Source organism: Silurus aristotelis (assembly GCF_946808225.1).
Source record: "Silurus aristotelis genome assembly, chromosome: 17".
In the NCBI taxonomy this organism is placed as follows: Eukaryota; Metazoa; Chordata; class Actinopteri; order Siluriformes; family Siluridae; genus Silurus; species Silurus aristotelis.
In genome coordinates this window covers 22,209,090-22,228,965 of record NC_139590.1, presented here as the reverse complement: position 1 = coordinate 22,228,965, position 19,876 = coordinate 22,209,090, and the positions used below count along the sequence as shown (strand labels likewise).

General features: G+C 42.4%; 1 protein-coding gene across 12 annotated transcripts in view; it reads left to right on the top strand.

Moving 5' to 3' along the window:
* unc5a (unc-5 netrin receptor A) overlaps positions 1-19,876 on the top strand; it is a 205,305-nt gene that overhangs the window by 155,579 nt on the left and 29,850 nt on the right. For 8 of the 12 annotated variants that reach the window (XR_014537541.1, XR_014537543.1, XR_014537544.1 and 5 more), the window contains 3 exons: positions 14,595-14,816; positions 16,749-17,042; positions 19,225-19,312. Coding sequence is in view for 7 of the 12 variants with exons in the window: in XM_083566434.1 (XP_083422560.1) it covers positions 14,595-14,816; positions 16,749-17,042; positions 19,225-19,312 (604 nt within the window). In the remaining 5 variants the exon portion in view is untranslated. The remainder of the gene's footprint in view (positions 1-14,594; positions 14,817-16,748; positions 17,043-19,224; positions 19,313-19,876) is intronic. The other 4 variants (XR_014537540.1, XR_014537542.1, XM_083566433.1 and 1 more) reach the window with 1 other exon arrangement.

The window sequence follows — 19,876 nt, the reverse complement described above, 5'->3', positions numbered from 1 at the left end:
GCAGTTTGAGCTACAGGAGCTCGTCTGTTTAATCGGACCACACGGATCAGCCTTCGTTCCCCACGTGCATCACTGAGCCTCGTCCCCCACGACCCTGTCGCCAGTTCACCACTGTTCCTTTCTTGGAGCACTTTTGATAGATTCTGACCACTGCAGACCAGAAACATCCCACAAGAGCTGACGTTTTGGAGACGCTCTGACCCAGACGTCTAGACGTCACAATTTGTCAAACTCGCTCATTTTTCTTGCTTCTAAAATCAACTTTGAGGACAAAATGTTCACCTGCTGCCTAATAAATAGATCCACCCACTAACAGGTGCCATGATAAAGGTGCCATCAGTGTTCTTCACTTCACCGCTCATAATATGATAATGTCGATGTAATCCCTGATCGGTGTACAGCAACCTTTTGCGGGTTGTTGTGTATGATCTTGTTCTTAAAGCCAGAGATGAAACCATTAGTCATGTAGACAAAAGACTTTTGGCATGGTTTAATTCCCAAATCCAAATTATGAATCAGGATCAGAATGAGGCAAAGTTAATACGATTGGCAAACAGAATTGAGAAAGTCATCCAAGAATCAAAATTGGGTATTGCAACACGTCCAAACACCACATTGTAATGACAGAGATGAACATACTGCTGAGCGTGTGGGAAGTGGAGTCTGCTGTGGCCATGTTTGGAGGCTTTAGTGGAGGTTTAGTGGAGCTAGTGGCTTTAGAAGAACACTTGGGCTCTAACTCCATAAAAGTAGCCTCAAACTTCAGTTTAGTTGAAGAACATATGGAGGAACTGTAGATCCAACCAGTGTGTGTGTGTTTACTGATCCAGGTATTTGTATGAATGGTTACTTATACGAGGTGGTATCAAAAGGTTTCGAGACTAACTGGTGCTAGACTGACCACGTTCGTTACCACGTCTGCGATTTTATCACAGACAGAAGGTTGGAACAAATAGCAAATTAGAAATTCTCAATGAGTCTGGGCAAATCTGCCACAAAAACGTTTGCGTACATTTGAAGTCGTTCGAGGTATTTCGAGCGGAAAAACGTCACTGGAAGACGACGAGAGTTCAGGAACGAGCACAACCCCTCGAAAATAAAACCTTTCAGCAACTCGTGCACAACGATCGCCGGAGAACAATCCACATGATCTCACCTCCGCACCCACCCTACTTGCCATATTCGGCTCCTGCGAACCCTCATCCCTCTTCCCAAAGATGAAGATGCAGTTCCAAGGTCGGAATTTTTGTGCTTGTCACGCTTCAAAAAGAAGACTTCCAGGACACATTCTGGAAGTGGCAGGAAATCTGGGAGTGCTGTATTGCTGTGCAAAGGGGATTGTTTGGAAGGTGATGGTGTGTAAATAAAGTTTCTCGTAACGAGAGATAGTCTCGAAAATTATCATCAAATAAACAATGAGTTTGGGGGACCTTCTACTTTATAGATAGCTATCCCCCTATATTTACAATTTAAAAAAGCAACTTAATCACCAGTGGAGAAAGAGAATGATGGGACCTCAGACCTCAGACTTGTCCGGACTGTAAACAATTTACATTCAGTAATTAGGGGTACTTTAGGAAAACACAACGTACAGCTGAGACAGCATCGAGCTAAAGGGCCCAAGATTGGTGGATCTTCCAATCACTGGCTTAAAACCTTAACCAAGAACCGCCACTGTGCACTAATTATTTATTGACTTCCTGAAAGCGCACAGTGAAGGTAAGAATATTCATCAGCATGCCAGGATCAAACCCGTTCCATGAGTGTTGTAGCGCATGCCAAACGAGTTACGCTACACTAGATGCTCGGTAATTCCCTGGATGAGCAATAGCCCGGCCCTGTTGTTTTTCGAAGAAGTGAAAATAAACGCGAACAGCTGCAGGAATCGAATCTCCAGGACTACACAAATTTAAATCTCCTCAGCTCAAACTCCTCGGCGCTAAATCAGCGTAACCCATAACGCAATCTCATCTTACAGTCAGCCAAGCATGGAGGCTTAGCGAACACCTACTTTCATTTTGTTCTCGCCCGCTGCAGTCACCGAAGACTACACGCACACGTGCACACGCATACATACACACACACAACCTTGTTTAAATCACATCACACCACCTCACACTCGCAAAGAATAGAGCATCGACTGCTGGATTGAATCAATCACTCAGCGGCGGTGCGGGTGTCCAAAGGCATTAAGCTGCGAGCTGAAGCTGCCGTGTATCACCAAGCTATTGTTTTTTTTTTGTTTTTTTTTACTCTTGTCAGATATCTAGCAAATCACAGAACTACAGAGATAGATTTCTGATTAATTCGAGGTTTAAAAAGATGTCTTTTTTAACATCTGCCATTTTACAATTCTCTTTGTAACCATTATTGTTATAGAGCATTAATCAACAGTTTCTGACCAATCAGAATCTTGAGCACCTTAAAAAGACTGTATATCAGGGATGGTAAGATTCAGCGATTCGCTTTGGTGTGCCGACGTAAAGGGTAACGATGCGATGCAACGATTTTTAAAAAGTGCATCGGATACAAGTTGGCATTTGTATCGTGATGCATCGTTTCTAACATATTTGCATCGTTTGTTTATATATAATTATCGGTAGATGCGCAATACTTTTATTATTTATTGTTTATGCCTCTTCGGCAGACACCTGGACGGAGGTGTCAGTCTTTGACCGTCTACCTTTTATATTTCTTCGGTGTATCAGAACGGCAGAACAGCCCCGCTGTAACTCTTGTCGCAATCTGCTCACAGTCGATGATCGTCCGTAGACAATAAGCCTGTGATATATCGCAATAAGCAGAAATCCTGCTGCCTCTCACTTCTCTGCACCTCAGCGCCTATTTTTTGGCTATAATTAGTTGCTCGGGGAAACTTTCAGGCAAATAAAGACTGTGGACTCAGCCTGCTCCCCCGAGCTCCAAACCTCAAGTGAAGAGACTGTGAGAAAAAGAGTGCGAGCGTTCAGCCCAAGAGGATTTGTCATGGGCCACTTCCTGCTATATTTCAGAATAAAAATAAACTAGAGTGCCAGCATGATCTGAAGGCTGCAGCATTAGTCTCCTTCCTCGAAAGGAGCTCGGGGCAGGGATGAAGGTTTGACTGTTTGCTCAAAGCCTTGTTGTAGGGGATGTTTCGCGTCAGAGGCGCCGTGTCTGCTTTTCCCAAGCAGGCCGAATGTGTGTGCTTAGCGATTCCGTCTAGTAGCAGGGATCTTCGGTGCCAACACAACATCCAGCTTTTAAACCATCGGTGCTACACGTGAGGCTAATTAATGGGTTGGCCAGGCAGTGAAACCAGGTGTTGGAGGGCATTAGGCTGGTGATTGGTTGAGAAGTGGGTTGGATGAGAAAGCCCTTCATTACCGCCCTCATTTATGCAACAGCACTAATGAAGACAGCCATTTCTGGTGGTTTAACTGTAATCGTGCATTCGCAATATCACTGTAACCTCATAACCTGTTCTTTTTCTGCATCATAAGCAAACGAACATCACGGCGATTTCAGCAGGTTTAATCGATTTCCTTGTCTAGAATTGACCCGTTAGCTTTATTCCAGCCGCTGCTTCAGACCATGCATTAGGCAGACCCACCACGGTAGGTCACACGTTTCTGTTGAAGATTTTAATAGCCATATTTCCACGAACAGAAGAACTCGCCATTATTCATCTTGACGCGAAAGACCACTCCTAGCCTCGGGGATGAAAAATCTCTACTTCCCATATGACGAATGTTCTTCGATAACGCCCGAGGTAGCCGCTGGTTCGTATTCATCAAAAAGAAAGGCTCTATTCACCAAAGGTCCTCAACAAGAGAACTTCTGAGTACAGGAGCTCATGACCCTGTTGTTGTCCAACTCGAGTTTGGACCACCATGCTTCAGTGTGGCTAAACAAGATCGCACCAAGGCCAAAAGGGAAGATCTTGCACTCAGTCGTATAGGTTGAAAAGCCTCTTGGGGAGTGTGTGATAATGCATTATCACTGTGAGTGAAGGCTTTTCCCCCAGTAGTGAAAGAGGAAAAAAGGCCTCGGTGAGATCTGTCAGAAGGTTCTTTCTGGGTCAGGGTACCCTGCTGTCTCTCATTTTTGCTTCTCGCCCTCTGAAGTGGCGAAAACACAAAGGCATTTGTTGTTCCTTCTACTGATCAGGGCTCCTGGTGTTTGATATTTAGAGCTGAATTTAAATGCACGTTTTTTGTGTAGTTATTATTGCTGTTAAACATTTAAGTCTTTTTGGGGGCTCCCAGAAAATGGTACATGAGTGGTTTTCACGAATAAATAGGGGACCATGGGTGTAGCAACAGATGGAAAATGTTTAACTATGGGACGCATGTACAGTAAGTAGGAGCGAAACTACAGAGTGATCAAACCAGGAAAATATGGCAGGTTCTGTGGCTTTATAAGAAAATGTTCTGTCAAAATCAAATTAATAAACAAGCTGAAGCTGATACTATAATGATTAGGTGGTTTACTATCACCATATGGAGGTAATGATCAAGTAGATAATGAGCTAATAATTGGACAGTTGTGGGGTTAAAATCCCATCTTGCCCCTAGGCAAGACCCACATTCCCAGTCGTATCCTGTATTAAATATTTGTCGCTTTAGAGCCAAATCAATCACATGTAAGCAGAGGTATAAACAGTACCTCAAAACCATACTTGAGTAAAAGTATAGAAATATTTTCTTAATAGTGAATGTAGACTCAAGTCCTCGAGATCAAGTCCTCAACACTAAGACGCGTCAGTGAAAAGCCAAAACCCGTTGATTTGTGAGGTTTTATTTCTTAAATACAAATAACAAAATGGACAAAGTAATAAAGAGACCTTTCAAGAAGGGATCTTTCAAATGACAGTATCATGTTACCAAAAAAAACCCACAGTACATTTACCCAAACACTTTACACAACTGCAGGTTAGAAGGAAATGGAAACACATTGGACTTTCCATGGATCCTTTCAATATCTTATACTTATTCTGCTTCCAGTATAGGGATTTTTCTTCCTGTTGTTTGTCTATTGTGTCTTGACTGCGACGTTGCTGTATTGCAAAAAAAAAAGGACTCTAAGAATAAAACATTATTCCCTTTTATTTAATAATATGCGACTGAGGCCAAAGTCAAGGGCAATGTTTAAACATTTCTCCTTTCAGAGTCTATCTTTTGTTCAATGGAGACTCCTTTACTACAGATAGCAGATGCATGTACTTTCACAAAGCTTAATGGATTGTTACCAGGGAGGAAAAGATTGTCTCATCCTGAGCCTGCTAGGTTTCGAGGGTCTGTACGGCGTACTGTTGAGAAAAGAATAACGTTTACTTTGCTGGAAAGGTATAATGATATTGACAATGAAGCACAGCGGTAGATTTGATGAAAAAGGATGCTATTACCGAGACAAATTTTAGACCATGTATAGCATTTTTATTTCCTCTGGGTTACAGGAGATTTGTTAGTGGGTGGATCCCAACATAGATGTAGGTGATGGGAGACTCCAGATTGAATCGAAGCAATATTTTTGAAAGTCTGTAGTAATTTTAAGTGTAGCATTTTATTCAGGTCAGGGTACACTGGGGCTACACCTTGGATGGAGCACCAATTCATTCACACCTTGGGGCAATTTAGAGAATCCAGTCCTCCTATAGGCACGTTTTAGGAGGTGAAAGGATGAAACCCAAAGTGACACTTCACACAAACCGTAACTCGAGCTCAGGATCAATGTGGGGACTGTGGAGCTGTGAGGCAGCAACAGTAACCACTGTATCACTGCACACTTATCTGTTGCACCTGGTAATTAGAGATCAGAAAACTGGAAGGTCAAGTTATTCGAGACGGTTGGAAAATATAATACAAGCCGAGGTTCTTTAAAGCTATGGTGTGTCATGAGTACCACTTGTCACTTGTGGATAATAAAGGAGTAAATGTAAGACGTTACTGTACATAAGTAGCTTTTCTGTACGTTTCTGAAGTATTTCCATTTGAGGAGTCTTTAACTTCACTACATTTCAAAGTCAAATATCTTACTTTTTGGCGCTTGGTGTATCTACTGATCACCAACATACAGTTCAGCATCAGTTTAACAGCAAGCAGAACATTTAGAGAGGAAGAAATGAGGAAGAAACTCCAGACTCGAACTCACCACAAGACATGTGGACCTGCACCTGTGTTGAAAAGATGTTTTTGGGTTTATGATCATTGTAATAGAAATCAGTGTTTGAATCTGAGAGTCACATTCGAGTCTTTTCACATAAACTGAGTTCATTAAACAAAGAGTCTTGTGACAAAAATTATCATAGGAACATTATAGATATCATAAATCATAGTACTTTGGATACGTAAGTACATTTGAAGGCAAAAACTTTAGTACTTTTACTCAAGTGAAGGTTTTAAGGGAGCAATTTTACTGGGGTCCTATTTTGTGTACTTTGTCCGCCATTGGCACTTTGTACATTGGCCATATTGTGTATTGTAGATGAGAGTAACACTCTCTATCAAGCTGGAGAAACTATTAATGTTGAGTAGGCTCCTGGTTGGGTTTTCCCACAAACTTGGTTCCTTATCAGGACATAGTTAAACAGACCACTGTGGGATCTCTGTTTATGAGATTTCTTCGATGAAATCGAAGCATTTTCTCTTTGTTGGGTCGGAAAAGCAGCTGTAAAGAAAGTAAACAAGTGTGTATTTTGTTCATGACTAACAGCCATGCTTCCTCCGCCTTGGGGAAATACTGCGGAGTGCTGCTGTGTTCACAAATGCTATTGTCTGATGTACCAAAGCTGTCTCCAGAAGATAAAACCGCTTTAGATCTTTCTTTAACCATATGAGAACTTAAATCTGCTGTTTTTCTAATGGCACCGGGCCCGTCCCCCAGGGGTAGATAGGCTTCCTATTGAGTTTTATACAATGTTCTGGTAGACTTGATTTTAATGTGCGAGTGTGCAGCCACTGGTGAGTGCTGAAGACTAGTATTGATTCTGCCTCTGCGAAAGAGAGATTGGTGTGATTTAAAGAACTGGTGACCCGTTGCTCTCGTTGGGTACACTTTATAATTCCTTTCAAAGACTTGTTCCCAACAGACATGAAATATAAATTTCTGTCCATTATACACATTGATCAAGCTTGACAGTCAATTCTGCCCAATCTGTTTCTGTGTAAGGACATTATAAAACTTTGGAAAATGTCAAATATGAACTTTGGAAGTAGCTTGGTTTGAAGAACGAGCCATCGATTCTGTTCACAATGGATCTCTCCGATGCCTTGGTAGGGTTTCGGTTTTGTACCAAGTTTTTTAAGGTGCATTAAGTAAGACATAAAACGTGACGTCCTACGACGCTATATAAAAACAGACATGGTTTGAAACTGTCCCCACCCTGGAGATGATTATAAAAAAAATTGTATTGAGTGTTTTTTTTTTTTTCCTTACTTAATCAACATCGACCAATAAGAATCGAGGATTGAATCGGGCTATAAGATATATAGGGTTTATATCGTATTGAGGATGAACGTAGTATTTCCCAGTTGCGCTATAAACCTTCGCCAATAGATTTTACTACTTTCACTATATGGGCAAGTGAAGTGTGTGTGTGTGTGTGTGGGGGGGGGGTGTTTGAGGGGGAAGATTGGGCCAATTAATCTTCAGCCTTGTGTCTGCTTATACAGACCCTGTTACGGTGGTGGTTCGGTTGTGGACGGTGTGTTATTGTGTACTTTCCTGTTCAGGTTTTCATCAATGGGAAATGTAAAGAAAATGCCAGTGCTTGAGGAAACTGTGATCCCATTTATGGCTTTTTATTCAGTACAAGGCCAAAAGACATGATGAAGGAGCGCAAGGAAGATAATACACCACAATCAGCTGTGATGAACTGTGTGCCTTGTAAGTCTCTAGCAAAAAAAAAAAAAAGCGTATTCTAAAAGATTGCGTTTTGGTCATAACAATCACATTCTGGGTTTTACAGACACAACATTTGTGCCGTGGCTTCGTGAGACATAAACCAGGTTCACACACATACATTAATGGCATTTGGCAGATGCCCTTATCCAGACCTATTTACAGCTGAGCAGTTGAGGGCTGAGGGCTAAGTGCTTTCCACCACTGGCAGATTGGTAGGGGGTGGGATATTTGCAGTGGTCAGTATTCATCAAAAGTAGTCCAAGCCCCTGTCCACAAAACCCTTAAAGATCTGCTTTATATGGGTTGGATTGGGAGATCTCCTGCTTTAATCCTATTGTGGAAAAGTGGATATTCTAATAGCAAATGGGGACTAATTGTGGGATGGAATGTTCAAAAAGCAATCTTATTGTCAGGTGTCCACCGGACTGATGATGTCAGCAGGACATAGTAGATTCTAGTCGAACACGGAGCCACGCAGCACACAGCATCAGTAGTTCAGTGATTGGAAGGGTTTTGAGTTTGCACGGTGTGCTGCAGAGGGGTTATTTCTGAGTGCTGCATGATATTTAGAGCTAGAAGCTAAGGGAGTTTTAAAACTAGGAGCTGATGCAAGATGCACTGAAGGGAACTTAGATGGGAAAAGTCTCTGTGCTCTCGTTTTCCTCTCTCTCTCTCTCTCTCTCTCTCTCTCTCTCTCTCTCTCGCTCTCTCTCTCTCTCTCTAGCATGAGTCACTCAGTTAGGCTGTTCCACCTACAGACACCTGTCTAACTGCGGGGCCTAGGTCTCCATTATGCTACATTCACTGAACTGTGTGGAGATTAGACTGAGAAGCAGAAACAGTCCGGGTAGGGAGAGTATTATCAGTTCCTACCTGAGCGGAAAAATATTTTTTTTCTTTTTGTGTGGAGAAAGAACGAGAGCAAAACGAGGAACCGGTCGGTCAGCGAGTTAAGTAGAATCTATCCAATTATAAAACCTGATTAGCTCTGTCAATTACAGCGTGATGGACATCCTTTCAATTATCGGCCCGTGCGCAAAAAAAATCAATGGCTTCCCGAGCAGAGTCTATAGTTTGCCCCTGGAGGACGGGGCTCCACGAGACACCTGCTGGCTCTGATAAAAAAAAAAAAAAACTTTTGCTGATGCTCCGATAAGCTCAAGGAGCTTTCGTTCTGTACAAAGAGCACGAGAGAGGAAGCGGTAGATAGCGAGTGCTCGGACAAAGGACGCTTATTGAACACGTCCTGATTTTGCAGCGTGGAACAGGAAGTGACCCCCAAGAACCGCTTTGACGTGCTAGCATCAGTGACGCTAATTCCAGCAAGACCTTTCAAATCACTGTCAACAGCGACGACGCTCGCTTTCATTTGCGAGACACGCGAAATCAGCTCGAAACCTTGCTGCGTGTGTGTGTGTGTGTGCACGCTTAGTCTCGCAGCAGGGCGCCGGGTTTTATTTCCGCTTATCCTTCTCCAGCACCTGTAGTTTTTCTCTCTCTCTGTTTACGCCTTTGTCATCACTCTCTCGCTCCCTATCTCTCTCTCACACACTCCGCTGCAGGTAGAGATCTGGTTGCAGCGCGGCTTCTCACGGACGCCACGTCGCGCGAGACGCACTTCCTGCGGGATGTATAGGCTCGCGCGGTTTATTTCTCTGATCCTCAGCTTGTTTGTTCCTCGTATTTCTGCTCCTTCTATCTGTCTCTCGCACCCTCTAATGGATAGAGACATCGAATTATTATTGTCGTTTGGCCAAAAGTATTGGGACAACTCCTTTTTCCAGCAGGAGGCGGTTCTTCGGCAAACTGTTGGAGGTTTTAAGAGGTCTTCGGATGTGGAAAACTAATCCAATGCACAAAGCCAGCTCTATGAAGATATGTTTTCTATGGGTTGAAGAAAGGTCTCCTGGTCTGGAGCTCTGACCTCAACATCAAATGTAAACGCTGATTGCATTCCAGGCCTCCTGATCTCACCTCCGTCAGTATCTGATTTTACTAACAACCTTTTGGCTCAATAAATCTTACACAAATCTCCACCAACACACTTTAGTGAAACATCTTCAGGTCAGGTGTCCACAATCGTTTATCCCCATAGTGTACATGCTAACTAAAGTTGCTCCAGCCTCAGTCACGTCCCACATTATGAAGATTGTGGACCTTTAAAGAGGTAGATGCCGACCCCTCAAACATCCCAAACCATCTAGAGACGTACCAGCGCCAATTGGATCCCACTTCATGTGGAGTTTGGACAGTTCTTGAGTGTTTAAAGGCTCTGGCATGGAGAAGCTGGTGTTGTGATGATCACAAATGTTGAGCTATTTTATGAGTTGCTCAGTAGCTCCTAGTTTTATAACCACAATGACTGTATAAGACTGTAGAAAGGACGTTACTCATAAACTTACACTCCAGTACTCATGTTAGTTCTCACTCTCCAGTGTTCTGTATTGTTGAAAGATTTATGATTACACTCTTGATGTCACCCAAATGAGGATGGTTTCCCCTTTTGAGTCTGGTTCCTCTCAAGGTTTCTTCCTAATAACATCTAAGGGAGTTTTTCCTCACCACAGTCGCCATCAGTGATAAACACACATCGCTCACCTTCACTGTTAAATTCTGTAAAGCTGCTTTGAGACAATGTCTGCTGTGAAAAGCGCTATAGAAATAAACTTGACTCGACTAATAATCTCTGTATTAATAACTGTAATAACCTCCATCACATTTACAATGAACCAAGACTTCAGCGATTATTTGAACGTAAGATGAATTGTTTTGTTTTTTTTATGTAAATGTGCGTTTGAAAGCAGAGGAGTGTGACACGCTTCTCACACTGCTGCTCTGTCACACTCCTGACAAACGAAAGTCGAACCCCAGACTGACTGCGCTGATAATATTTATTTCGACTTTGCGATTACGGCCGCAATTAACAGCTAGAATGCAGGTTAATGAGAGCGATGCTGATGTACGGATCTGCAGTTGGCAGCTTTTTTAATTTGCTGTTGATGTTGTTTGGTCGAGATGGTGGGTGAGTTCCGACTGCATCACTTCCTTTGACAACTCTACTGTTGTCAAATCGAAACAAACAAACAAAGCTCTCTGTATGTGTGTGTGTGTGTGTGTGTGTGTGTGTGTTTGTGTGTGTGTGAGTGAGAGAGAGTGTGTGTACTCCAACAAGACAGAAGTAAGCGTCTAAATGAGCATTGTTAATAACACACACACACACACACACACACACACACACACACACACACACACATATTGTATACACCCGGTTGACACACATAGATACCAGGAGTAATACACACACATACAAACACACACAGAAACAAAGATATTTACAAACACTAAGACACAAATACACACAGTTCCAGAAACATATATATATACACACACACACAATTTCACATTTGGACAGAATTAAATGCACATTCAATAAAACATCCACACACACACACACACAGAGGCATCACAAAATCCCATTTCCACACTGACAGCGCTGATTAGGATTGTTTTGGATGTGAGGGTGCGAGTCTCAGCACTGTGGGCCTCAGACTCCACCGAGGCAAAAAAAAAAAAAAAGGAGGCAGCAGATAAATCTGTTTTTATTCCCTCACCCACTCGCTTTCTGCTCTGTTCGGGAGCGAGCGTGTTGTTCAATATCACAGGCGTAAAAAAACACGGGAGTGCTGATGTAGCAGGCTGCGAGGCAGACGCACACGCCGCGCTACGCTACGCTACGCTACGTCCCGCTGCGGTTTATCCGCTCTCCCGAGGAATAAAGCTCCGATACCAAAGCGCAACAGAATATAGATCGGAAAAGACCAAAGAACACGTCAATAACCTCGTGTGTATACGTACAAAAGTTTACACCGCCTCGGCGTGTACGCATCAGTCTCAGTTTCAGTCTCAACTCGCTCGGCTTGAAATATTAGAGCCTATCGTTCTACGTAGAAGATGGCGTTTTTGCGGTTTCAGGAAACGCTACTAGACTGTAAGGACAAAAGGATTGGGACTTTTTCCCACAATATGTGCTTCTTCTCCAAAAACACACAATTGTATAAGACGTCTTTGGATGCTGTAGCGTGAATATTTTCCCTTCAGCTGAACAACCTGTTCCAGAAACACAATGGCTTTATAAACGTTTGCTTTCCATAAGTTCAAATAGAAGATCTCCTGCTATAGATCTCCTAATCTAAACCCTATTAAACCTCTGACTGCATCCCAGATCACAACATCACCTCCTGCCTTTAATGGCTAAATAAAATCTCCACACGCACAACTCCAAAATCTGGTCTTCTTCCCGAAAGAATGGAGGATATAACACGGGACTAAATGTAGACTGGAATGTTCTAGAAGTGCCTACAGATCTTATAGATAGGTGTCCACACACTTTTGTTCAGATATTGAGAGTATAATTAACATGATGGTTGATGTGGTGTTTGTTACCAACCATAGATTTTAATGATTCTTTTATTTTTTTATAATCTGTTTAGGGTTACATTTGATCCTACAGAACATCTGGAAAATGAGTTCATGTCGTGACCATGGCAACGAAATCCCCAATTCGTTTTGCATTCCTTTTGAATCTATAAGCTAAAGATTTACAAAGTAAACAGTAAGCGAACACCTGGAGTTTCTGTTCTATTACGAATGTGATCCCCGTTCAAAGAGCAGGACCTTTGTGCTTCAGGAGTCGTTAATGAGCTGCTCTCGGATCCTAATGGGGCTCGAAATAAGTGCTTTATTAAATGCAGGTCAATTAGAAGGTCGATCAGTAAAACCTGGAGATAAGAGACTCGAGTGCAGGGCTGCTATTAATTGTAAGACAAATAAACGTGGCTACGTGTCTAATTAGAGTCGTCGAGATCGCCGTGTTTTCCAATTAGATCGTGATCAGTTGGTGGTTTCCAACAAGTCATAAGTTTCACATGTGGGGTTTTTTGGTCCAGTGTTGCTAGCATGTTGTTTTGGTCGCAGTTATTACCAAAGTAAATAAGCATTTGTTTACCTACTGACCTTGAATTCAGGGAATCGCTGCTCCGTAGTTCATTGTCAATATATGACTGCATAATAACCATAAATTGTTCATGTTTGTTATATAAAACAGTGTGCAATGTAACATTCCACATGCAGGAATTATAAATCTAATCTAATGTAAATCTAATCTGGAGGGCAAGTCTAACTCTGGAAAGCTAGTTTAGCTAGTTAGCCAATAGCAGCTAATAATTGAAAATGTTTAGTTATTGTTATAAAATTAGATTTGATTTGATATAGTGTACATGCTTTTTTACTTTTATTTTTTTTTATTTTTTACATTTAACTTTTTTACTTTTTTACTTTATCTTATTCTCTTTATATCAGCACTAAAGGCTTTTTATGAAAATTATTAAAAAAAAGGCTTTTTAAGGCATGAAAATGAAAAAGAGTCCAGTGCTTCAAGTTTAACCCAAAAGAAAAAAGCAAAACTTAAAATGGTAAAATATATCGGGTTTTATTTATTATAGATGCATCAGAGACGGAGTTATTCAACAGCATCTCGATCAGCGACTTTGAAAACCAGCTTTCCTTTAAACCTGAAAAGAATTCTGCTGTAAGAAATATGGACTAAAGAAGAAAATAGATGTTATTTTTTCTTCGCTGTCAAATATAATATGATGTAACATAACAGCAAGAAAGAATTCAAATTGAAAAATATAAAAGATTAGGATGGATATGATGATACATGAATGAAATCAGACCAATAATAGATTCGGATATTACTGAAATATTGCTGCAGCAGTCGATACGGTATATTACATTTTATACAAAAAGCACTTTGTTTAATACATTACATTCTATTCAGATAGCACTTGATTTATTATACTATCTATTATATTTAAATAGCTCTCGATCCAGTACACTACATACTACTAAAGTAGCACTTGATCCAGTAAACTTTCGGCTTCTCCCATTAGGGGGTCGCTATAGCGGACCATCCGCACGTTTGATTTGGCGCATGTTTTTACGCTGGATGCCCTTCCTAACGCAACCCTCCCCATTTATCCGGGCTTGGGACCAGCACTAAGGCTTGTGCAACCCTAATGGCTGGGGTCGGTTCCCTGACCGGGGATCGAACCCGGGCCGCAACGGTGAGAGAACACCGTTACCAACTAGACCACCACTATATACTATTTAAGTACTGTAGCACTTAGTCCACTATACTGTATATTATTCGAATAGAACTTCCATTTCCAGTGGAACTCCGGGGTACGACTGCCTTACGAGAACCCTATACGTGCGGTTTTACTAGTAAAAATCTTCGTAGGATTTGGAGAATATTTCGGGAAGACAAGCATTTCTTTTGGTTCCAGTCACGCATTCTGCTCAACGCTCAGTCGCTTCATAGACCTTGTTCTGAGTTGCTGTCTGTCTTCATGGAATGGGACTCCCCCTTCCAAAAAATGTATCTTCTCCACCTCTTCCCCAAAATCATCTCACCCTCACTATCAACCATTACGAAACCATGTAGGTACAGTATTCTAAAATTATTTTATTTTTCATTTATAAAGTTATTTACGGTAGTATTTCTTAATAATTATACAGTAATTTACTGTATTACATTAAATTTTTATCCCCCACATCATCTCACCCTCACCATCAACCACTACCACACCATGTAGGTACAGTGCTCTAAAACTAATGTCATTCTTAATCTGTGTGTGTGTGTGTGGTAGCCGTGTCCGGTGCGGAGGACGTGGCTCTGTACGTGGGCATCTTTGCCGTGGCGCTGTGTCTCACTCTGCTGCTGGTGGTCCTGGTCCTCGTGTATCGCAGGAAGAAGGAAGGGCTGGACGCCGATGTAGCCGACTCGTCAATCCTCACGACCGGCTTCCAGCCCGTGGGCATCAAACCCGCCATGCCAGGTGTGTGGGCACCGGACCGGGCACAGCGCTGCAGTAGGATCCCTTTTCTCTTTTTTATCCATCTCTGTGTTCTCCATCTCACTGTGTTCACCCACTCATGTTTGTGTGTGTGACACCAATTACTCCGATAGATTCTTTTCAATTCGTTTATTTATATACAAGGACTCCCATTTTTTTCTGTCTTTACATTTGTGGCATATTGTTTGTGCACCTTTACTCATAAGCATTTACAAAGAAATTGGTTTTAATCACGAAACATGATTTTTTTAAATAATAATAATATGGAAATTTTATAGCAGCTAAATAGCATTAAATAACCTCGGGTTTTAAAAACGTTTAAAATTAGGGAAATATTAAAAAGTTACACTATATGGTAAAGTATATAGACAGTTTATTTTTCCAGCCTTATCTGATTCTCTTTGAACCACAAAACTCCATCTCTATGAAGAAACTGAATGCTTTATATGTGGTGGAGTGGAAGATCACCTGCTATAGAGCTCTATAACCCTGTTGAACACATTTAGGATGATTGTGAACTCACCCCAGACCTCCTCATTGCACCTTCATCATTACCTGACTGACCACACTCCAAAATCAAGTGGAACATCTTCCCAAAAAGATTGGAAGTCACTATTTTCCAGAAGCTCATATGAATGTTGTGGTCAGGTGTCCAAAAACATTTGTTTATATAGTGTATATATTCTATATAATAAATACAGGAAACACAAGCAGTGTTTTGCTAAAACTGGACTAGTTACACTGCACTTTCTAATCACCTCGCGGTTATTAGTGCACTGCTCAGTACATGATTAGCAGTGCGACAGCTTCTAACCGAGTCCCATCAGTCATCACCTTTGACATCATCCCTCCAGCCATTTTCCACCTGAACACGCTAAGACTCTCCTGCTCTTTCTGGCGAATTGAAAACGGTCGTGATGTGGAAAAAAGTCGGACCGGTGCTACGGATATGCTTAACTGAGTCGCCTCTTTTCAGAAACTCTCTCTAAGCCGGTCTTAAAAATCCGCGTCACTGCGGCGATGCTCACCGAGCACAAGCCTGGAACGCTTCATACGTTTATCTACTGACCTCTGTTTCTTAGAGCGTAGGTGAAGCTCATTCCGGAATGAATGCCGTTCTATTATTTGTGTGGTGTTTTTCTAAAAAAAAAAAAAAGGGGACAAAACCATTTGTAGTCCCATATAGCAAAAAGCAATAGATCATACATCCTGTTACAAATCATTTGTCTAGTGCTCTGTGTACAAAGATCCATGGACACCTGAGTGTAAGATGTTCTTTTTGAACATCACCACATTTAGCCATTTGCTCAGGTAGTGATGGAGGTGAGGTGAGGAGGTCTGTAGTACAGTCAGAGTTCATGTTCATCTCAAAGGTGTTCAATAGGGTTATAGAGCTTTATAGCAGGAGATCTTCCACTCCAACCCATACCGTTTCTTCATGAAGCTGGTTTTGTGCACAGGAGCTTCGTCATGCTCGATCCTGCATCCGAAGGCGTGATATATACAATTGTGTGCCTCCAGTTTTGTGGTAAGAGTACGAGGATGAAGCTCATATGTCTGGAAAAGTCAGGTGTCCCAATACTTTGATCCACTTTTTTATTTCACATTATGAACTCGAAACGTTCTCTCAGTTCAGCTCGACAGTATGCAAAGTCAAATCTTTCAAGCCAGATCTTATAGAACCAATATTATGCAAAATATTCGTAATTTTAAATTGGTGGAAAGGGGGCGGGGCTTCCAACGAGTCAGCGGCAATCAACGTGTTCGAAAAAGTATGCAGTTGAAAGTCAGTCTACGTTGTGATGACATGTTTTTTTTTTTTTATGCTCTGCTCTGAAATTTCTTCTTCTGCAAATGTTTATATCGGGTCTGTACTATCACATTTTCTGATTTACCTCCTTTCTCTCTCTCTCGCTTTCTTTCGCTTTCACTCTCATCGCTACACAGAAAACTCTCATCTGCTTACAATCCAGCCAGACCTGACCACGTCCGGTTACCAGGGTTCTCTCCGTACACGCCACGACCCGACCTCCAAATTCTCCCTGAGCGACGGCCCCCTGCTGGAGCCTCTGGCTAACGGGTCACATACCATGGCTAACGGCAAAGTAAGCGGCGACGCCGGACACCTCACCAGCCGCCTCGCCGCCCAGAGCTACTTCAAGACTCTGCCGCGGGACGCCGTCCACACCTCGTACGGCACCTTTAACTTCCTGGGGGGACGTCTTACCATCCCTAACACGGGTTCGTCACACGACTGCACACATACACGCTATTGTTTTTCTCACTTTTTCTACACAGCTCTTCTCACACACTCTCAAACCTCCAGCTAGGAAAGGAACGGAATAACACTAGCACAGGAAAAGGAAAATTTGGCCTGTGAGAATCTTATTCGTGTTACCTTACGGAGCAACACTATATGGACTGTAAGTTTGTGGACAACTGACCATTAGGTCTCCATTTGCTGCTAAAATATGCTCCATTCTTCTGGGAAGATGTTCCACTAGATTTTTGTGGAGATTTGAAGGGGAGGAGATTTCATTCATCCACATGGGTGTTAGTAAAGTCAGGTAGTGATGGGGGTGAGGTGAGGAGGCCTGGGGTACAGTAGAGATCTATAGCAGAAGATCTTCCACTCCAGCACATGTAAAGCAGATCTTCATGGAGCTGGTTTTGCATTGGAACATCTAGTTTAAGTGAAGAGAAAAATGCATTCCACCGCATCCAAAGACGTTCTATACAGTTGTGTGCCTTTAAATTTCTGGGAACAGTTTGGAGAAGAACACATCTGGCGGGAAAAGTCAGGTGTCCCAATACTTTTTCCTTTTCCTACTTTTGCCGCTCCCGTCGGCACCATAATGATCGCGTTACGACAATAAATGCCTTTTATAAAAAACAAAGTGAGTCATTTCGCTTCCCTCGACCCAAATTGCTCTAATTGGGCGACATTAGCGAGTCGCGAGCTCGTCTCACGGATCGGACCGCGACCGAGGAACAGCGTCGCTAAACCGATCGGTGCCTGAATGGTGCCTGTAACCTTATCCACTACCAAGGGCATGATTTGAAGTCTATTTGGGACAATTAGCTCCCTCAATAAGAGACAGAGCCCTCATCAGTCTGCCACGTTTGGAGTTAGTGCGAGGAGAGGAAATGAGGGAAAGATTTCCAATTTCGCTGAGAAATCCATCCTCTCTGAGTGAGGAAAAGCTGCAGGAGGCAGCGGATGCACCAGTGCCATCGGGGGAATAGACCCGATCCGAGATCACGCTGAGAAATGTATACACTGATCTGGGTTTTAAATTTGGTTTCTCACTACATTATAAATGTGCCGCTTTATTTGTCCTGATTTGCTTTAAGCAGATTTGCTTGGATTGTTTAAATGAAGTGTGTAAATCTCAAGAATGGACTTCTGCAATCCCAATAAGTCAACCAACAGATGGAAATAGACTGGTAACTGGTGTCTGGTGGTATCAAACCCTGCTCAGGTGCGGTGGGATTGAATTTCAACTTCAAGAAGCCGCGGTGGTGAACGATCACCTCCTACAGTGCTCAGCTTGAGGAACCCGAGTGAAAAACCTGAGAGTGCAAGCGCAATTTCTGGACAGACCAGGAAGCACTTTTTAATGGAAGGAAGCGTTTTTGGTAACAAGAAAAGATTAAGAAAGTCTTGAAGCTTTTCTTCTATGTACCTTGAGAGATGGAGCAGAACAAGGGTTGATAATTGCTTTCAGGTTTCTTTTCAGCTTTGGGTTTCAAATCATCATCTTTTGGGCTAAAACCGAACCTTTTGCTGGCACGCTGCCACTCGTGAACGGAAGCAGTGTGAGATGTTTTTCATTCAAATCCCTGACTCTTTAAAAGCCTTTAATAAGAGGATGCTGCAGTTGTAGGACTCTGTAAAAACTCGGGTTTTGGCATCCACACAGTGGAAAAACACAGTGATCCATGTAGCTGGTTTGCTCTGGATGCGTTTGATTATTTCTTCCCCTGCATGACCTTGACTATCTATGAGACGCGCTATTGCTGAAAGCGTGGTTATGTCAGACTTTGCTCCGTCCCACATTTAACCCTGGTGGCATCTCCATGCTTTTGTATCTTTTTTTATTCCGTTATCATTGTTCTCATAGCCATCGATAACAGAAAGCAGTGTGCTTTGGAGTGATACCAAAAAAAGCTCTTGTGTATGCAAAGTCGTTCTTTTCGACCGATGATAGTAAAAAAAATTAAAAAGCTCGTTTCAAAAGCAAGAGAGAGAAACGGCGTGGCGGCGGTGTGGAATTTTTATTTATATATTTATTTATTTATTTTGTCCTTTTCTGTCTATACATTAACGTAGTGTATATCTGAAAGGTCACATTTGCTCAATGCGCTCTGAATAAAACCAAGCCCTCTTGCTTCTTCCTGTCTTTGCACTTATTTGCATTAGGGATCAGCCTGCTCATTCCTCCCGAGGCCATCCCCCGAGGCAAGATCTATGAGATTTACCTCACGGTGCAGAGGAAGGACGATGTGAGGTAGGTCCCTCTGCAGTCGCTGCCAGAAAAGTTTCAGAGAGAAGAGAAATGAGAGAGGAAGCATGGAGGGGGGGAGCCTGTAGGCATCACAGAGAGTGATTGAAGTCAATTTCCTTGTGCTGGTTCGTGTGTGTGTGTGTGTGTGTGTGTGTGTGCACACATGGTCAGATGCATGACTAACACCAGCTGCAGGCTCAGTGTGGCCTGATAGGCTCAAGTAAACCAGAGACAGACTTTGGAAAAGAAAGGGATTCATAAAACTTCCACTTTATTCAGCAGGATTTACTGCATTTTGGGACCAATTCAATCATTAAAAGGGGACAAAATACTTCCCATCAATCACAATGAGGTTCTGCATGTTAATATATCCTTACTGTATGATAATCTCAGTGAAGGAGGCGGGGCCTTACTGTATGAGTATCTCAATGAAGGAGGTGGGGCCTTACTGTATGAGTATCTCAATGAAGGAGGTGGGGCCTTACTGTATGATAACCTCAATGAAGGAGGCGGGGCCTTACTGTATGATAATCTTAATGACGGAGGCGGGGCCCTGCCTCTTTCATT